Below are 16,969 nucleotides of genomic sequence, written 5' to 3' on the forward strand. Positions count from 1 at the left end.
GATGTGGTAGAGGCTGACTCCATACACAGTTTCAAGTGTAGATATGATAGAGCCCAATAGGCTCAGGAACCTGTACACCTGTTGATTGACAGTTGAGAGGCGGGACCAAAGAGCCAGAGCTCAACCCCCGCAAGCACAACTAGGCGAGTACACTGTAGCAATTAATACACACATGCACCACATTACAGATGTACTGTAGCAATTACTACACCTGTTAAAACTGGAATATGCAGTGGTTGTATGGTGCCCATATCTTAAGAAGCACATCAACAAACTGGAAAAGGTGCAACGACATGCCACTAAGTGGCTCCCAGAACTGAAAGACAAGAGCTAAGAGGAGAGGTTAGAGGCATTAAATATGTAAAAACTGGAAGATAGCAGAAAAAGAGGCGATATGATCACTACATACAAAAAAATAACAGGAATTGATAAGATTGATAGGGAAGAATTCCTAAGACCCAGAACTTCAAGAACAAGAGATCATAGATTTAAATTAACGAAACAAAGCTGTCTGAGAAATATAAGAAAATTCACCTTTGTAAACAGATTGGAACAAGTTAGGTGAGAAGGTGGTGAAGGCCAAAACCGTCAGTAATTTCAAAGTGTTATATGACAAGAGTGCTGGGGAGACCGGACACCGCAAGCGTAGTTCTCATCCTGTAACTTCACTTAGCTAATTACCTGCACCACATTAACTTTAAGTTGTAATGTGTCAGTCAGTTCTGGCTGTTGTGTTCCCAACTTTCTTTGCAGTATTGCTAAAATTAATCATGATATCAGTGTTTTTTCCTCAACACCCGTCTTCCCCATTTATTTCATATCTTCGTGATAATTATATTTTTCATTATTTTGCTCAACTATCATGATATTTCATTTTAATACTTTTCTCCATTTAGAACATTCTCAGCCTTACCAGCCTAACCTTTATTATGATTCTTGACAAAAGGCAAACTAACAAACTCATGATTTTTTTTGTCTACTTTTTAATATATTTTTCTGGTCAATGGCACTTTTGTATCATTGTCAAAATTTCAACATGGGGCAAGAGCACTTTAATTGCGAATCAGATAAAAGAAGTGCAATTGTATAACCTACTTGCCAGCTACAGCATTCTAGCATCAATAGCCATCTAAGTACAATAACAATAAATACTGTAAATAAATAAATAATATATACTGTATACGTATACACACATGTATGCATACAGGACATATAAATATAAAATTGGAACAAAAGTGTAATGGTGCACTGTTATAAGAAATTTTTTAATTGTCAAACATTTGACACATTTTTAATACAAGGTTATCCCACAATCAACTAAACTGGAATTGGACAAAAGCTTGTGATGTCACAGTAATGAAATGTAGGTTTATGGCACTCATTATATTTGGTCTAAGTGGTCATGGATCTTCTCTGACTGAAGTTCCACCAACTCCTCATCATTCCCTGCTGCTGCTGTGCTCTTATCCCTATTTTCAAATGACCTGTTCCCATTTAAAACCATCTTTTCCAGGTTCTCTTCTACCTCTCCATTGTCTCTTAGTCCCCTTATCATTCCAGGTTCTGCAAAGGCAATAATACTAAAGGTAAGCATTGTGTATGTAAATATTTTGATGACTATGAATCAGTCAATAGATGTAGCAAGACGTAGGACGACGCTGAATACAGCACTGAATGTAACGAAATGTATTTTTTTGGCTGGTCCAACTGAAACTCCCTGATACTATGAACTGATCAAGCCATGGTAGCTTGGGGAAATATACCAGGCCTCCGAGATCAACCATGACCTGCCGCCAGATAGTATCAGAATCTGACTCGCTCTATGAGGCTAAAGAAGCCGAGGATTAGATCGAGGATTAAAAAAAAAAAAAAAAAAACCACTAGAAAGCTTAAGTGCAAAAAATCAAAATGAAGCAACCACTTGAAAGAAATTAGAGACCAAAAGAAATTGGGTAAAAACACTTGTTGCCTCGATGCAAAGACCAAACAAGCTGGGGCTGACCATATCTCCTGAGGATCCAACTAACCAATCCTCACTCATGCACTGCCCAAAATGAACTCCACCACTCCATGGGGAAGGAGGAAACAGTGCAAGGACAAGAAGCTCTCTCTTGCTGCCTCCCCACCCCACACCCAATCAGAAAAGTGCCTTTCATTTCATTCAAGGCTCGATTTACGAGATGTCCTCCTCACAACAGTGCTCGGTAAATGAGGCCCACAGGTCAGTGACAAAAAAAGGGCCCGAGTTAATGTACAGTATAGGGCAGAAGAGGGAGGGTCCAAGGTATAGGTCTCTTCCACAGAACGTCAGTCAACACCTCTGACAATCATATTGTGTCCAATACTCACTGGAAGGCTAATCAATAATTTATTGTAGTTTTAGTGTCATCTAAAAACAAAAACAAAAAAACACAGCATTGAATGTAATGAAATGCCATTTTCTGGGTGAGACCCAGAGGATCCCCAGAGCTATTCAGGCTGGTATGCTAATGTCAGGCTTTGGCATCAGTCATGTGTATGGAGATCTGTGGGCTTACCGGGGACCACGAGCCAGAACCTGGCCCCCCTCACAGAGGCACGAGGAGCAATGGCCTATAGAAATCCCAGTGTGGTTGGAAGCATTCTATGTTTGCCATCGACCAGGTTAGGCACCCAGAAAGGTAGGCGTCCCAAATCAAACCCGTATTCTGGTAAAAATTGCTACAAAAAGCCGAAAAAGTGGATAGAACGCCCCAAACAGAAATGAGCAAACGAATATGATGTCACATGTTATCGCGCCACCAACTGTGCAGCTCCCCCCTCCCCGTGAGGGGGAAGGGGGAGCCCCAGACCCTTGCCCCGGCCATCCACACCCCAGTTTTGAGGTTGGATATCAAAAACACGTGAAAAAACACTGACTGGAGGGAGGGAGGGTTGTCGGGGAGCCTCCAGGTCTCACCCAGAAAATGGCGTTTCATTACATTTAACACTGGTTTTCTGGGAGGGAGCCCCGTCAGCTCCCCAGAGCTACCTACCCAAAGACAAAAACAAGAGGGACCTAACCCGGGAGGTGGAAGTCGCACACACTCCAACGCGAAGAAGAGACAAAAGACAGCAACTGCCAACCCAAGGCCACACAGGCCCGACAAGGCCCACGAACATCAACGAAGAAACGAACAGCCCACCTACGAACGACGTGGGCACGGGGAGAGACAGCAGGCTGGCAGGACCAAACTACCCCGCAAACGACCTGAGAACTGCACCCTGGAACAGGGAAGGGAAACCGGAACAACCCAAAGCGTGACTCCCGGTCACGGCAGCCGTGGTACGCAAAGAACAGCGAAACGTTGTAACCGAACAACACATGATGCACCCCCCGGCCAGACTAACCAAGCATTGGCAACCCAAGGACCCCTCCAGAAAGCAGCCGTGTCAGTCTTCGCCAGAAAAGGAGATGGCCTGCAAGCAAACAAACCTATCAGGAGAACCAAAAGACCTGAAACCCTGGCACCGGAGGAGAGCATGAAGCACCCCAACCCGACCCCCAGAGGCCAACGCCAACAAGAAAGAGCCTCAGAAAACAAACCAGAACCGAAGGGGCCACAACAGAGGAGAAGAGAAGAAAAGAGAGCACCCAATCCAAGAAGCAGGACAACTCAAGCAGCGCAAGAGCAGGCCAGAGGTAAACCACGCCAGACACAGCTCGCGAACTGGTGCAGAGGAAACACCAAAACCAAAGCAACCTGAAGCAGCTCCGCCAGCGCCACATAAAACTAGACAACCGTATGTGGCAAGATGACAGTCCCTGAACCGCCACAAGAGAAGGACAAGACCACGCCAACAAAACGCAGCAAACCTACTAAGGGACAAAAAGAAAAAGGAAGGACCACAAAAAAAAAAAAAAAAAAATACCGCCGCCGAAACGAAGCACACAGGTGGGACACCAACAACAAAGCCACCCGATCACCAACAAATTGCGAGACTCGAGGCAGAACCGAATTAGCCCCGCCACGGACCAATCAAGTATAGGAAGAAGCGGAGCCACAGGAAAACCTCGGGTGCGAACACCGAGCAGGCAGAGCTGGAAATCCAAGCCAGCAAGGAACCAGTTGGAACATCTGCCATACAAAAAACTTCCCAATGTTAGCGAGCTCGCCAGAAGATCGGAAACACTGTGGTTCTAACGCGAGACTCATGAGAAGTGACACCATGAGATCATGAAAATACCAACTGGCAGGGCAAACCAGGAAATCTGGAACCCAAACCCGGCAAGCCGGGAAAGAACCAACCCAGGCGAGCAGAAAGCCTCATCCAGGAGGAACCCCTGGGGACCCCTGAAGGACCAACAAGTCCGACAATGGATGACAACCAGAAGTCGCCAGCAGAAAAAACTCTGAGACGCAGACGCCACAAACAGGAAGGACAAAATTTGCTATGAAAAACGAAAAGCCAGGGACCCAGGTCAAGGCCAACGAGGAAGCGAGCACCGCGAACTGAAACACAAAGCGAAAAGCAGGAACACCACAACCCACAGGAGCGGCGAACACAGCTCCAGCAGGGCAGAATGATGCACCCAATACCGAGGAAGATATGAGGAGAACAAACCAGGATGTGAACCACACGAAAACAAAAATGCACTGCCCGAAAAAGAACACAAACAAAAAGGCCGGAGCCAGGGGCTGAAACCTCGCACCTCCCAGCCCAACGAAAAGAAACAGCAGGTTACCTTGAGGTGCTTCCAGGGCTTAGTGTCCCCGCGGCCCGGTTGTCGACCAGGCCTCCTGGTTGCTGGACTGATCAACCAGGCTGTTAGACGCGGCTGCTCGCAGCCTGACGTATGAGTCACAGCCTGGTTGATCAGGTATCCTTTGGAAGTGCTTATCCAGTTCTCTCTTGAACACTGTGAGGGGTCGGCCAGTTATACCCCTTATGTGTAGTGGAAGCGTATTGAACAGTCTCGGGCCTCTGATGTTGATGGAGTTCTCTCTCAGAGTACCTGTTGTACCTGTTGTTCTTGTACCAGGAGCAGGAGATGAAAAATGGAAGCTACAATCACGTACATACAGGGCAACCCAGAAGCTGGAAGTGCCAAACAAGGTGAAGATGAAAACTCAGGACCAGAACCGAACACGGGGGCAGTGCAAAAAGTAGGAAACCATGTATGGACAAAGTCCAACCTAGCATTAGTAGAGCCAAGAAGCACATACTAAAACACACAACAATGTGTAGGAGAGAATGAAAAAAAATGGAAAAATGCAAGAAAAAGACCAGAAAAACAGCCCAAGCACCAGCAGCTAGGGACAAGAGTGTAAAAGGAAGATGAGGAACGAAGAAGACAGGCAGCAAGTGGGACTGAAAAAGAGTCATGACCTACTACACACAGAGAAGCCAATGTATATGGAAGGGCTCAGCTAGGCACTGCACAACGCTCAAGGGATGAGTGTCAAAGTTAAGACCACGAAAGACGGGGCCGTGCCCCACCATGTAACAAATAGCACAGATGAACATGGAAGGCCACAGGAAGAAGCACGCAATGGGCCAAACACCACAACCAATCCCCAACACTCATCCAAAAACTATGAACCAGCACCTGACCGAAAGAGACGCCCGGCTGCATAAACTCGCCTACAGAACGTGGGCACTAACGTGTCCCGTACACATCGTAACCGATAATATTTCGGGAGCACCGCTAGTGGAATTAGGTCAGAGCCGCACGTGCAGAAGAGAAGGGTAGAGGCGAATGCGGCGCCCCACACCCGTATGCAGAGAAAAACTAAGCGTCGTCCTCATATCGGTAATCTAGATCACCCCCAGTATCTACGGGGCCTGGAAAGGAGAGATAAGAGGAGCAGGAGGCGAAGTACCTGAAGGAAAAAGGACGCCGAACACCACACTTGTGTACACCGTCCATAAAAAAACCACCCACAGCACATGAGCAGGACGCATGAGGTCCGAACCGCACAACCCGCCCGGCGAGGAGAGCACCAACAAGGAATATTAGCAGTGCCGAGACAGAGCACGGAGAGAAGATATAATTACAAAAGAATGAGACAGTACCGAAAACCAAGAAGAAGCATGGAAGAGGACCAACAAGTCCGAGAAAGAACTGGAGGCAAGCCTCACCAGAAGACGACAGACGTTCCAATAATACCAGAAGAATCGAAGACCTTCCAGAACCTTCGAGATCCTACCGAAGCAAGCACAAAATCACGAAGGCTCAAAGACACAGTCGCACCCGAGACCAAAGGTCATGCAGAACCCCGATACGAGGAGAACATGACCCCGACATGATGGAGAAGTCCTGTTCCAGAGAAGGGTGAGAAAACGGAGAAGAATACCCACCGATAGGACGGGACCGACGGAATCGAACCCGGGGAGAGGCCGACGCACAAAAACTCGTACGCAGAGGGGGGAAAGTAAAAGCCCCCACTCCGCATAACCGCAAGCTCCGATCAGAGGGTAGAAAAACCCCAGCAGGGTCCAACGGGGCCCGAGGCCCCCCAAGTCAGCCCGGGAACTTCCACAGCAGGCCCCAGGGCTGAGCCGTCCCCCCCATGCCCCAGCCTCACAAGAAAAAGCCGGGGCAGCCGGATAAACACTAAGTAAGGGAGCCCACTGGCAGACTCATACAACATGGCTGGAGGAACAGGCTCAAGTGCCTCCGTCACAACTCTGGAAGGGGAAATTCCCGAGATCGCCCGAGTCTCAAGACCAAATCCCAGCCCCGACCCCGAACCCACAGATGGCGAGGATCCGGATGCAGGAAGGGGGAGGGAGGCCAGACTAGACCACAAAAGAGGAAAGACAAGGGGGCGCGGACGGAAACAAAACCGAAGTGGCCAACACCCCCCAAGCCCAGGCACAACAACCAAAAAGGGGCAGCCTCGGTGCTTCCGGGGAGCAAAGAACCTAGCGCGTTGCAACCACATGAACCCAATGTGCAATGCCCGTGCTGCCTGCTCCCGCATAGTCAGCATAATATTGGGTAACTAAGTCACAAACAACCAAAAAAATGTCGCAGGACTCCAGGTCGAAGGTGCCACCGACCCAACAGGCAGCAGATGGAGGCAAAAACAGTGAGAGTCACCCTGAGACAAGGGGACAAAGTAACCCTCGAACTCGCACAAAGGAACAGGGGACTCAGGGGTCACATCCATCGGACCCATGCGCCCCCCGTGGGTATTTCCAGGGTCCAGAGATGGAACTCATGCTCAGGGAAGCCCAGGTAGGGTACTGCTAACCGGCACCGAAGTCTACCAAACAACTTTCTAAGAACTGAACCCCCTGGGACGTGTACACTCACGGGGACCAAGCAGGGAGTGCTACCGGAAGAGAGCAGAGTACTCAGTACACAGGGGGTAATAACCAAGGCAGACCCCCCCACCAGGCAGGCAAACAAAAAGAAAACCCTGCAAGAGGACAGCGTACCCAGGCAGAACAGAGCCGGCCGCTATGATTGATGAAAATAAGCTGCTCAGTAGCCTGCGCCCTTTACCAGAGCAAACTGCCCCCTACCCTAAGGCAAACAAGGGAGACAAAACACCCGAGCACACAAAGGGCGGACGAAAACGAAGTAACAAACAGCCTAGCAGATGCACAACCCAAGGAACTTGTGGAAGGTGGCCCCAAACCCCAAGGGCAGTTACTTACTGGGCACCTAGGGATGGGAGCCCTAGGTGCATGCAGCCCGAGTACTAAAGAGTAAATCCCAGCTCGCGCACCACCTAGAAGACAGACACCACACACAAGGCACAGTGCTGAAACAACCACTGGAGCCAGAGCACACAACCGATGCCTATAGCATCAGCAGCAGAAATGGGATGTAGATGGCCAGTGCAAGAGTCTGGGGCTCCCCCTTACCCCTCCCGGGGAGGGGGGAGCTGCGCAGACGGCGGCTCGGCGACGTGTGACAACATACTCGTTTGCTTGTTTCTGTTTGGGGAGTTCTATCCACTCGTTCGTTTTTTGTAGCAATTTTCACCAGAATAGTTTTTTTTTGGGGGGGGGGGGGGGCACGGGCACCTACCTTTCTGGGTGCCTAACCCAGTCGATGGCAGACATAGAATGCTTCCAACCACACGGGGGGAGGTTTCTATAGGCCATTGCTCCTCGTGCCTCTGTGAGGGGGGCCAGGTTCTGGCTCGTGGTCCCCGGTAGGCCCCCAGAACTCCATACACATGACGTTCCAATCAGACTTTGGTCTGATGCCAAAGTCTGACATTAGCATATCAGCCTGGATAGCTCCGGGGAGCCGACGGGACTCCTCCCAGAAAAATTATTATTAAATTTTGGATCTGCAAGGGATGGTATGAAGATGATGCATATATTTTTGCCTATGTTTGATATGAACATGAGAAAAATAATGTTGCAAAGACAGTGCATTGTGGTACAGAGCTTTACTTCTAATGCTTCTGAGATTTTATCATAGTGATTGCACAATTGCAAAAGGCAAAATCTTCCTGCTCTATGCAGATGACAAGTCACAATAACATGGCTGAAGATATGATGACCAAACTATACATCACAAAGTGAAAACAATGTTTCTTCCTGCCCAGTACTAATGTTGACTTTGATAGTGCAGATATTTTTCTCCATGAAACTAGAGATTTGAATTTTAATTGCTCTCTCAAAAGCTTTAAGAATGTGTGATGTTACGGGACTGGTCAACAGTTTGTCATTATCGTTACCTCCTTTTTTGTTTTATCTGCCAATTTAACTCCTGGGCTGCTCTTGCAATTATAGCCTGCAACACGCCCAGGCCCAAGAAATAATAATAATAATAAAAAATTGTCTTATAAAAGTGTTCATTTGTGTTCCCTGATCACTGGAAAAATAATAAAAAAAATCGTAGATGGCATATTTTGGCCACAATAGAGCGGGGAATTCTGGCAAAATTGAGGCGTTGACAGAGCAAGCGTCGGAGGAGGTCTGGTCCGCCTGAGCTGTCAGGCGGGAGTTGCCACAAACATATTACTACATGATTGTTTCAATGTTTCCGATTTTTTTTTTTTTTTTTTTTTTTTTACATCATTATTATTCAACAGTGTGTAGTGTAGTGTCCAAACAACATAGTGGCCACAACAAAATTGCATGACAAGAGACACAGCAGCCAGCAGACAATGCCACCTCCCTCACCAAAATGGCTCCTTCCAACATACTCCTTTTGCTGTTATTTCACTATACACACACATTATATATAAGTATCTACATTTATGTTCACCATAGCGAACCACTAAGCTGGTATGGTGAGTCCAGACAATAAGAAGTGGCCACAAAGAGTCCGCAAATGATGCCACCTCCATCTTCCCCTCAGCATTACTCCTCCCACCATACTATTGTAGCGAGTAGATTATTTTTGCGCTCCAAACGCATTAGCCTAATGAGAGAAGCAAAGCTCTTCTTGGTACTAATTATGGAACTCAAACCTTTCCCAACTTCCACATACTATTCCTGTCAAACTTAGGAGAACGGTGAGCGAGATAATTAGCAGTGCTAATTATCACAACAATCATGCTATTATCAGAATCCTGGTCATTTTGATCAGGCATTTTCTGTAATACAGTTACTATTATTGCTAAATAATACCAGTTACTTGTATATTTTGACATTTTTAGGCGATGCTGTGGTCACACGCTGAACAGCAGTGCTGTGAGCTCATGCTGTGTGCATCAGCCTTGGTTGCTCACTCAGTACTGAGGCTCTCATACCTGGGAATGTTGCCCACGATTTAAAAAAAATGGCGTCAGTTTACAAGAGCACCAAGGAAACCGATTTGAACCATGTGTAGCTGCGGGACTTTTAAATCTTACATGGTACTCCCAACCATACATAGCTGTGGTGCACAGTTCTACGACAGTTCTCACCCCAGCTATATCTGTATTACGTAGTTTCAGGGTTAAAGAGATATCTAAGCTTTTTCTCCAAATTACACCGAGTGGTTATGCTACTGATATTTTACATTTTACATTTCTTTATAAACAGAATTCCAAGAGTCAGGACCTGAAGGAAGTGCACAGGCATATTGTCAATTTCTCTCTAAAAGTGTGCTGTGCACCGATATTCATTAGATGCCTGAATTAGATATTGTTCGTGAAGCCATCACAATCTTCAACCTTCATATTGTCTTTTGGGGGCTAAACACAGCTTTGTACTGCTATTACTGATATTTGATAGGATTGCATGCTGGCGTTTGATGCTCCATTTCCCTCTCCCTTCCAGTTTCGGGCCCTGAAATGGGTGAAAGTTCCACCTTTGGCCGTCCCTATCATACAATGTGGGGTGAATTCCAAGGCCTTAGGAGTTTGGCTTTCTGTGATTTCCTGTGGGGTCATTGTCACTCTCGCTAGATTTTGGGATTTATCTTATATGCAAGTTTATTTTTGGTGAAACATACAGTTGGATGCGTGTAAGAACCCTTTGCTCTGGACATACGAAGTTTTGCTTGTGGGCCCTGGCATATGCGGATCCATTTATTGCCCCTGGCAGCCAAGGGAAAAATAAAAACTAAGGCATGACTTATATCAGATCTTATGTACAAGACCTGATACAAGAGTGAGGGTGGAACATGAACATGTGAGAACAGGGAAAGAAATATTCACAAAAGGAGGAACCAGTACTGGGCATAAGACAGTGCTTGAAAAAACCAGCGTTGAATGTAATGAAACGCCATTTTCTGGGCGAGTCCCGGAGGCTCCCCGGAGCTATCGAAGCCGATATGAATATCCCTAACTTTGGCATCAGTCGATGTGGGTAGAGTTCTAGGCCTACCGAGAACCACGAGCCAGAACCTGCCGACCCCCTTCCCCCTCAGAGAGGCATGAGGAGCAATGGCTTATAGAAATGCACATGTGATTTTGGAGCATTCTATATGTGCCATCGACCAGGATAGACACCCAGAAAGGTAGGCGCCCCAAAACAAACCCCTATTCTGGTTAAAACGACGAAAATAGACAAACAAGTGGATAGAACTCCCCAAATGAAAACGAGCAAACGAGTATGGTGTCACATGAGCCACGCCACATGTCTGCACATCTCCCCCCTCCCCTGGAAGGGAAAGGGGGGAGCCCCCATCAATGGGGCGAACTGCGTAAGAGCCGATACCCCTTACGAGAAGCCGACCTGCGCACAGAGCGAGCACCGTGCCGACAAGGCGCAGCCAGGACCAAAGGCGGCACCGGCTCCAAAACTGGCACCCGTTGCCTACCCTGACTAGTGGAACTGCGAGCCCTGGCACAATCCCTTCAGAACGAACCCACCTGGGACCCATCATACTAGCACCCTCGGTACCACCGAGGGAGGCGGTCGCTGAGCGGACAGAACACTGGACGCGTGATCCTGTGGTTCCGGGTTCGATCCCGGGTGCCGGCGAGAAACACTGGGTAGAGTTTCTTTCACCCTGATGCCCCTGTTACCTAGCAGTAAATAGGTACCTGTAAGTTAGTCAGCTGTCACGGGCTGCTTCCTGGGGGTGGAGGCCTGGTCGAGGACTGGGCAGCGGGGACACTAAGCCCCGAAATCATCGCGACATAACCTCAAGATCTCAAGATAACCCCTGGAGAACCAACAAAACAGACATCGGGTGGAAGCTGGAAGAAGCGGCTTGCATATACTGCTTGACTGCAGAGGCCGCAAACAGCAAAGGACAAAAGGGCGAAGGCAATATAAGCGCCAGGGCCCAAGCAGATTCCAAGGAGGAAGCGAGCACCACCTGTCAACACGCAAGACGTGCCACAAAAAAACGCGACGGCGCATCCTGCAGGATCGGCGCAAACAGCTTCAAAAGTGCAGACGACGCACGAGCAGCCGAGACCAAGGCACCAGAACCAGGAACGGCCTCAAGCACTTCTACATGCTCCACAAGCTAATCCGAAGACAACTCCAGGATGGAAAAGAAACGCAGGACCGAAGCCAACAAACCACACGTGTGCAAGTCCTCAGCCACAAGCGCAGCCGACAGGGTAAGGAACCTGCACATGAAGCTGAACCGTACCAACAGCAGCAAAAAGGCCCTCATTAAGGTGCACAAAGTTGCCCCTCAGGGAAACCTGGACCACAGTCCATGCCTCGCGCCACTCAAGCATGCGGGGTACGGCAGAAAACGTCCCAAGCATCCAGCGAGAACAAAGTGCAGTCCGCAAGCCAGGATGAACCCAGAACCTCATAACGAATCCAGTAGGGAGACGAAGATCCAAACCTGAAGGAAGATGGATCCATTACAGAGGCATACTCCGGGTCGCGCAGGAGGCAAGCCGCAATGACCACCCGCACCTCAGTAGTTGAGACGCGGGAAGCCGAAAACCTCCGGAAGGACAGAACTGAAGGACTCACAGGAACACGGAACCGAACCCGGGGAGCCAAACCCAAATCCAACTCGTATGCAGAGGGAGAAAGGAAAACCCCCACTCCTTGTAACAGTAAGCCCCGCTGAACCCAGGTGGGGTACAACGGGGCCCAAGGCCGCCAAGTCGACTCCTCCACAACCCCGGGAATCTCCACATCAAGCCCTCGGGGGCAAGTCGTCCTCCAAAGCCCTGGCCTCGCAGGAAGAGAGTGGGCCCACTGGCCAGACCCTTGAGCTATGGCTGGAGGAACCGACTCTAATGCCTCCATCGCCACCCCGGAAGGGGAAATCCCCAAAACTGCCAGAGTCTCGGAAACCTCTAAACCCTGCCCAGACCTTGAAGTCCTCATACGCTTAGGAGCCGGAAGCAGAGAAAAGGGGGAACTGAATGAACCACAGCAGGGAAAGAACGATGTGGTGCAGACGGAACCATGGGCAACGCGACCAACACCCCAAGTACGGGTCCCTATAAGCAAAACGGGGCAGCCTCAGGGCATCCGGGGAAGCAACCAACCTAAACCTATCCTGCAATACGCGAGCTGTCTGCACCCGAATAATGTCATCAGTAGATTGGGTGAATCGAGTCACAAACAATCAACAAAGCTTGCAGGACTCAGGGTTGAATGTGTCACTGACCCAACAGGCAGTATGACGGAGTCAAAAAAATGAGCGTCACCCTGAGACAAGGGGTCAGAGCAACCCTCAAACTCGCACAAAGCGAGAGGCGACTCCGGGGTCACATCCATCGGACCCAACGGCCCCCTCCCCCCTGCGGGGTTTCCCAGGGCCCCTATAATGGGTCTGCTAAGGGATAATCCCAGGCAGGGTACTGCTAACCGGTTCCCAAGCTACTAACCAACAATACTAATGCAGAACCCTCGGGACGTGTCAACTCACGAGGGCGAAGCAGGGGGTACCACCAAACAAAAGTAAACCATAGTATAATGGGGGAAGGAATACCAAGGCAGACCCCCCTCCCAACCAGGCAAAAACAAAAAAAAAAAGAAAAACTTCGCAAGAGGACAGCGTACCCAGAGGGAACAGAGCCGGCCGCTGTTATAGATGAAAATTAGCTGCAAAGTACCCCCACATCCCTACCAGTGCAAAAACTACCACTTACTCCAAAGCAAACAAGGGTGGAAACCCCCCAAATCACTCGGGGCGGTCAATCGCCAAGCAGCGATAGACCAACAGAGGTAGACCCAAGGTAACTTGTGGAAAAGAACCCCAAGCCCCAAGGGCAGTACTTTAAGGGTACTCAGGGAAGGTGACCCAAAGCACATGCAGCCCAAGTACCTGTGAATATTACTCCCAGCTCGCACACCCCTGTAAGAGCAGTACTGAAACAGAGGACAGCACAACGCAAAGAGTCCAGAGCTGGAGCCACACGACCATGCCGAATAACATCAGCCGAAAAACTGGGGTGTCTGCGCGACGATCTCTGTCGCGGGAGTCTGGGGCTCCCCCTTCCAGGGAGGGGGGAGCTGCGCAGACATGCAGCGTGGCTTATGTGACATCACGCTCATTTGCTCTTTTTCATTTGGGGAGTTCTATCCACTCGTTTGTCTATTTTTCTCGTTTTAACCAGAATAGGGGTTTGTTTTGGCGCTTACTTTTCTGGGTGCCTGTCCCGGTCGATGGCAGATATAGAATGCTCCAAAATCACATGTGCATTTTCATAGGCCATTGCTCCTCGTGCCTCTCTGAGGGGGCCAGGTTCTGGCTCGTGGTCCCCGGTAGGCCTAGAACTCCACCCACATCGACTGATGCCAAAGTTAGGGATATTCATATCAGCCTGGATAGCTCTGAGGAGCCGTAGGGGCTCTCCCTAGAAAGACCCAAGAAAGAAGTGACATTTCCAAATGAGGAAGGCTGAACATCCTGCACATCCAATGGAAGAAGGCCATGTCAAATAGAAACATAAAAATAGAAATAGGATAAGTGATCTTCAAGGACAGTGGACATCCCACTTTAGGGAGCCGGTCGGCCGAGTGGACAGCACACGGGACTTGTGATCCTGTGGTCTTGGGTTCGATCCCAGGCGCCGGCGAGAAACAATGGGCAGAGTTTCTTTCACCCTATGCCCCTGTTACCTAGCAGTAAAATAGGTACCTGGGTGTTAGTCAGCTGTCACGGGCTGCTTCCTGGGGGTGGAGGCTTGGTCGAGGACCGGGCCGCGGGGACACTAAAAAGCCCCGAAATCATCTCAAGATAACCTCAAGATCCCCAAATTATGGACCAGATTAAGGATTAATTTAAATCCTGAAAAGCCAGAAATGAAGAGGGCACTTTGAAAGGTATAAGAAGCGAGTAGAACCTCCATCTGTTGAGGTACTAGAGCATTCCATGGTAAGCCAGATCCCTGTGGAAGAGGGAAGCCCTTAATGCAATTCAAACTGATGCAAACTTCCTCACTGTAAATTACACCAACTGCAAGAGAGGGGACCAAAGCCCCTGGTTGATGCAATAATTAGAAAACTTTTTTTTTTTTTTTTTTTGCTCAGGGGTATACAGGGTATATCTAATCACTCCTTTCAGCAGGATTAGAGGAGTTAGCTCTTCCCATACATCATAGCTTTACCCCTCTTGGTTTTCCTAGAACACAACCCACTAATCAGTTTACAACCAGGTTCCCAGTTACTGGAAACAGGTGTGAACAGTTAAGACTTAGTGCCATATTAATTGCCCAGTCAACCCTTCCTAGCCAAGATTTGAACCCAAACAAAATTAGTCACAAGGCCTTGTGCCCAATATGTCAGTGAACAACTCTAGTGACAAAAATCCCACAAAACTAAACCATGAAAAGCTTGAAGAGGAAGTGATGGATCAAAAAGCTGCAAGCATGTACTAATGCACTTGTCATCTGTGATTACTGCATATGATCCATGTCTGTTACACAGTGATCTTATTTTACTAAGCAGTGAGATGTGATATCTCAGAAATTAGACTTTTGTAGAGCTGAAATAACTGAATTAACCCTTAAATAGTAAAATATTCCTGAACCAAAGAGAACAGCTAAACATTTGGAGGCAAACGTAACTGGCAATCACATTAGTGAAAATTTACTCTCGCCCTTTAAACACTTACCTTGAACAGGTGGAAATAGCTTGTGAGAGGCAAGATGCAGGACAAATGTAATAACAGCTGTTATGCCTGCCACTAGGTAAGTACCAGGGCCACCCAGACTCGAGTACAGCAGGCCCCCCACAAGTGATGCAGATGCATATCCTGCAAAAAAAAAAAAAAAAAAAAAAAAAAAAACAGATGGTGTTATGCTCCAGCCTTAAAAACCCAGCATTGAATGTAATGAAATGCCAGTTTCTGGGTGAGCCTTGGAGGCTCCCTGAAGTTATCATCACTGATTAAGTACCACATTGACAAGTGTGATCAGTTGCAAAGTTCTTTGTACCTACCGGGAACCAATAGCCAGAACCTGGCTCCCTCAGAGAGGTGCAGGGAGCGATGGCCTATGACCACCTTATATTTAAAGGATATCATCTTTGCCATCACCAGGAAAGGCACCCAGAAAGATAGGCGAATCAAAAACCAATGCCTGGTTTAAAATTGCAACCAAAGGCCACAAAATGCCAAAAGAACTTTCCCAATAACAAAAGAAACAACAAAACTTAGTGAAACTAGGCCACCGCTAGTTTCCTCCCACCTCGCTGGGGAAAGGGGAAAGGAGGAGCCAGGAAGGAGCTGGTATGGAACACCCGGATCGATCAGCTTCACTTCTTTACCGAGAAACACACCACCGACCTGTGGAGAGAAGGTGTCGGAGCCTCCGGGGCTCGCCCACAAACTGGAGTTTCATTACATTCAACACTGGTTTTCTGAGGGGAGCCCCATCAGCTTCCTGATGCTAACTACCCCACAGAGAAGGACTAGTAGGGAAACTCCCCAGGGAGGTGGGAGCACCACAAGCATCAATTCGAAGTCGAGCCCGAAGGCCACGACAGACGCCCCAAAGCAACACAAGACCGCAGAGGATCTGGAATATTTACAAGATACCGAGCAGCCAAAACCCTGTTAGACCTCAAACCCCCGTGCCATAACATCTGCCCAAGACATATTACCAAAAATGGTCGTTGTACTCTTTAAATTACTTGTGCTGTCCCATCTTGAGTACTGTTCAGTACTTGCTCCCCCCTTCAGAGCAGGAGAGATTGCTGAAAGAGAGAATACAGAGAACATATACGGCATATAGACACAATAATACACCTAAATTATTGGAACCATCTCAAAGCTCTCCAAATGTACTCACTAGAAAGGAGACAAGAGTGTTAAAAAAATAACATCCACGTGGAAAATACTGGAGGGCCAGGTCCCAAATATACACAGTAAAATAACAACATACTTTAGTGAACGATATGGAAGAAAATGCAGAATAGAATCGGTAAAGAGCAGAGGTGCCATAGGCACAATCAGAGAACACTGTATAAACATCAGAGGTCCACGGTTGTTTAACATCCTCCCAGCGAGTATAAGAAATATTGCCAGAACAACCTGTGGACATCTTCAAGAAGTGCTGGACCAACCGAGCTGTGGTTATGTGGACCTGCGAGTCGCTTCAAGCAATAGCCTGGTGGACCAAACTCTCACAAGTCAGCCCTAGCCTTGGGCCGGGCTTAGGGAGCAGAAGAACGCGTA

The 16,969-nt window shown here is 48.3% G+C and overlaps 1 protein-coding gene across 2 annotated transcripts in view; it reads right to left on the reverse strand.

Annotated features, from left to right (window-relative positions):
• Nucleotides 1-966: 966 nt before the first annotated feature.
• Nucleotides 967-16,969, reverse strand: part of LOC123759585 (major facilitator superfamily domain-containing protein 6) — a 58,831-nt gene continuing 42,828 nt past the window's right edge. For both annotated transcript variants that reach the window (XM_045744694.2, XM_045744693.2), the window contains exons 10-11: nt 15,407-15,547; nt 967-1,563 (exon numbers count right to left, since the gene is read on the reverse strand). In XM_045744694.2, the coding sequence (XP_045600650.2) occupies nt 1,382-1,563; nt 15,407-15,547 (323 nt within the window). In that variant the 3' untranslated portion in view covers nt 967-1,381. The remainder of the gene's footprint in view (nt 1,564-15,406; nt 15,548-16,969) is intronic.

This window comes from Procambarus clarkii, chromosome 8 (genome assembly GCF_040958095.1).
Source record: "Procambarus clarkii isolate CNS0578487 chromosome 8, FALCON_Pclarkii_2.0, whole genome shotgun sequence".
Taxonomy (NCBI): Eukaryota; Metazoa; Arthropoda; class Malacostraca; order Decapoda; family Cambaridae; genus Procambarus; species Procambarus clarkii.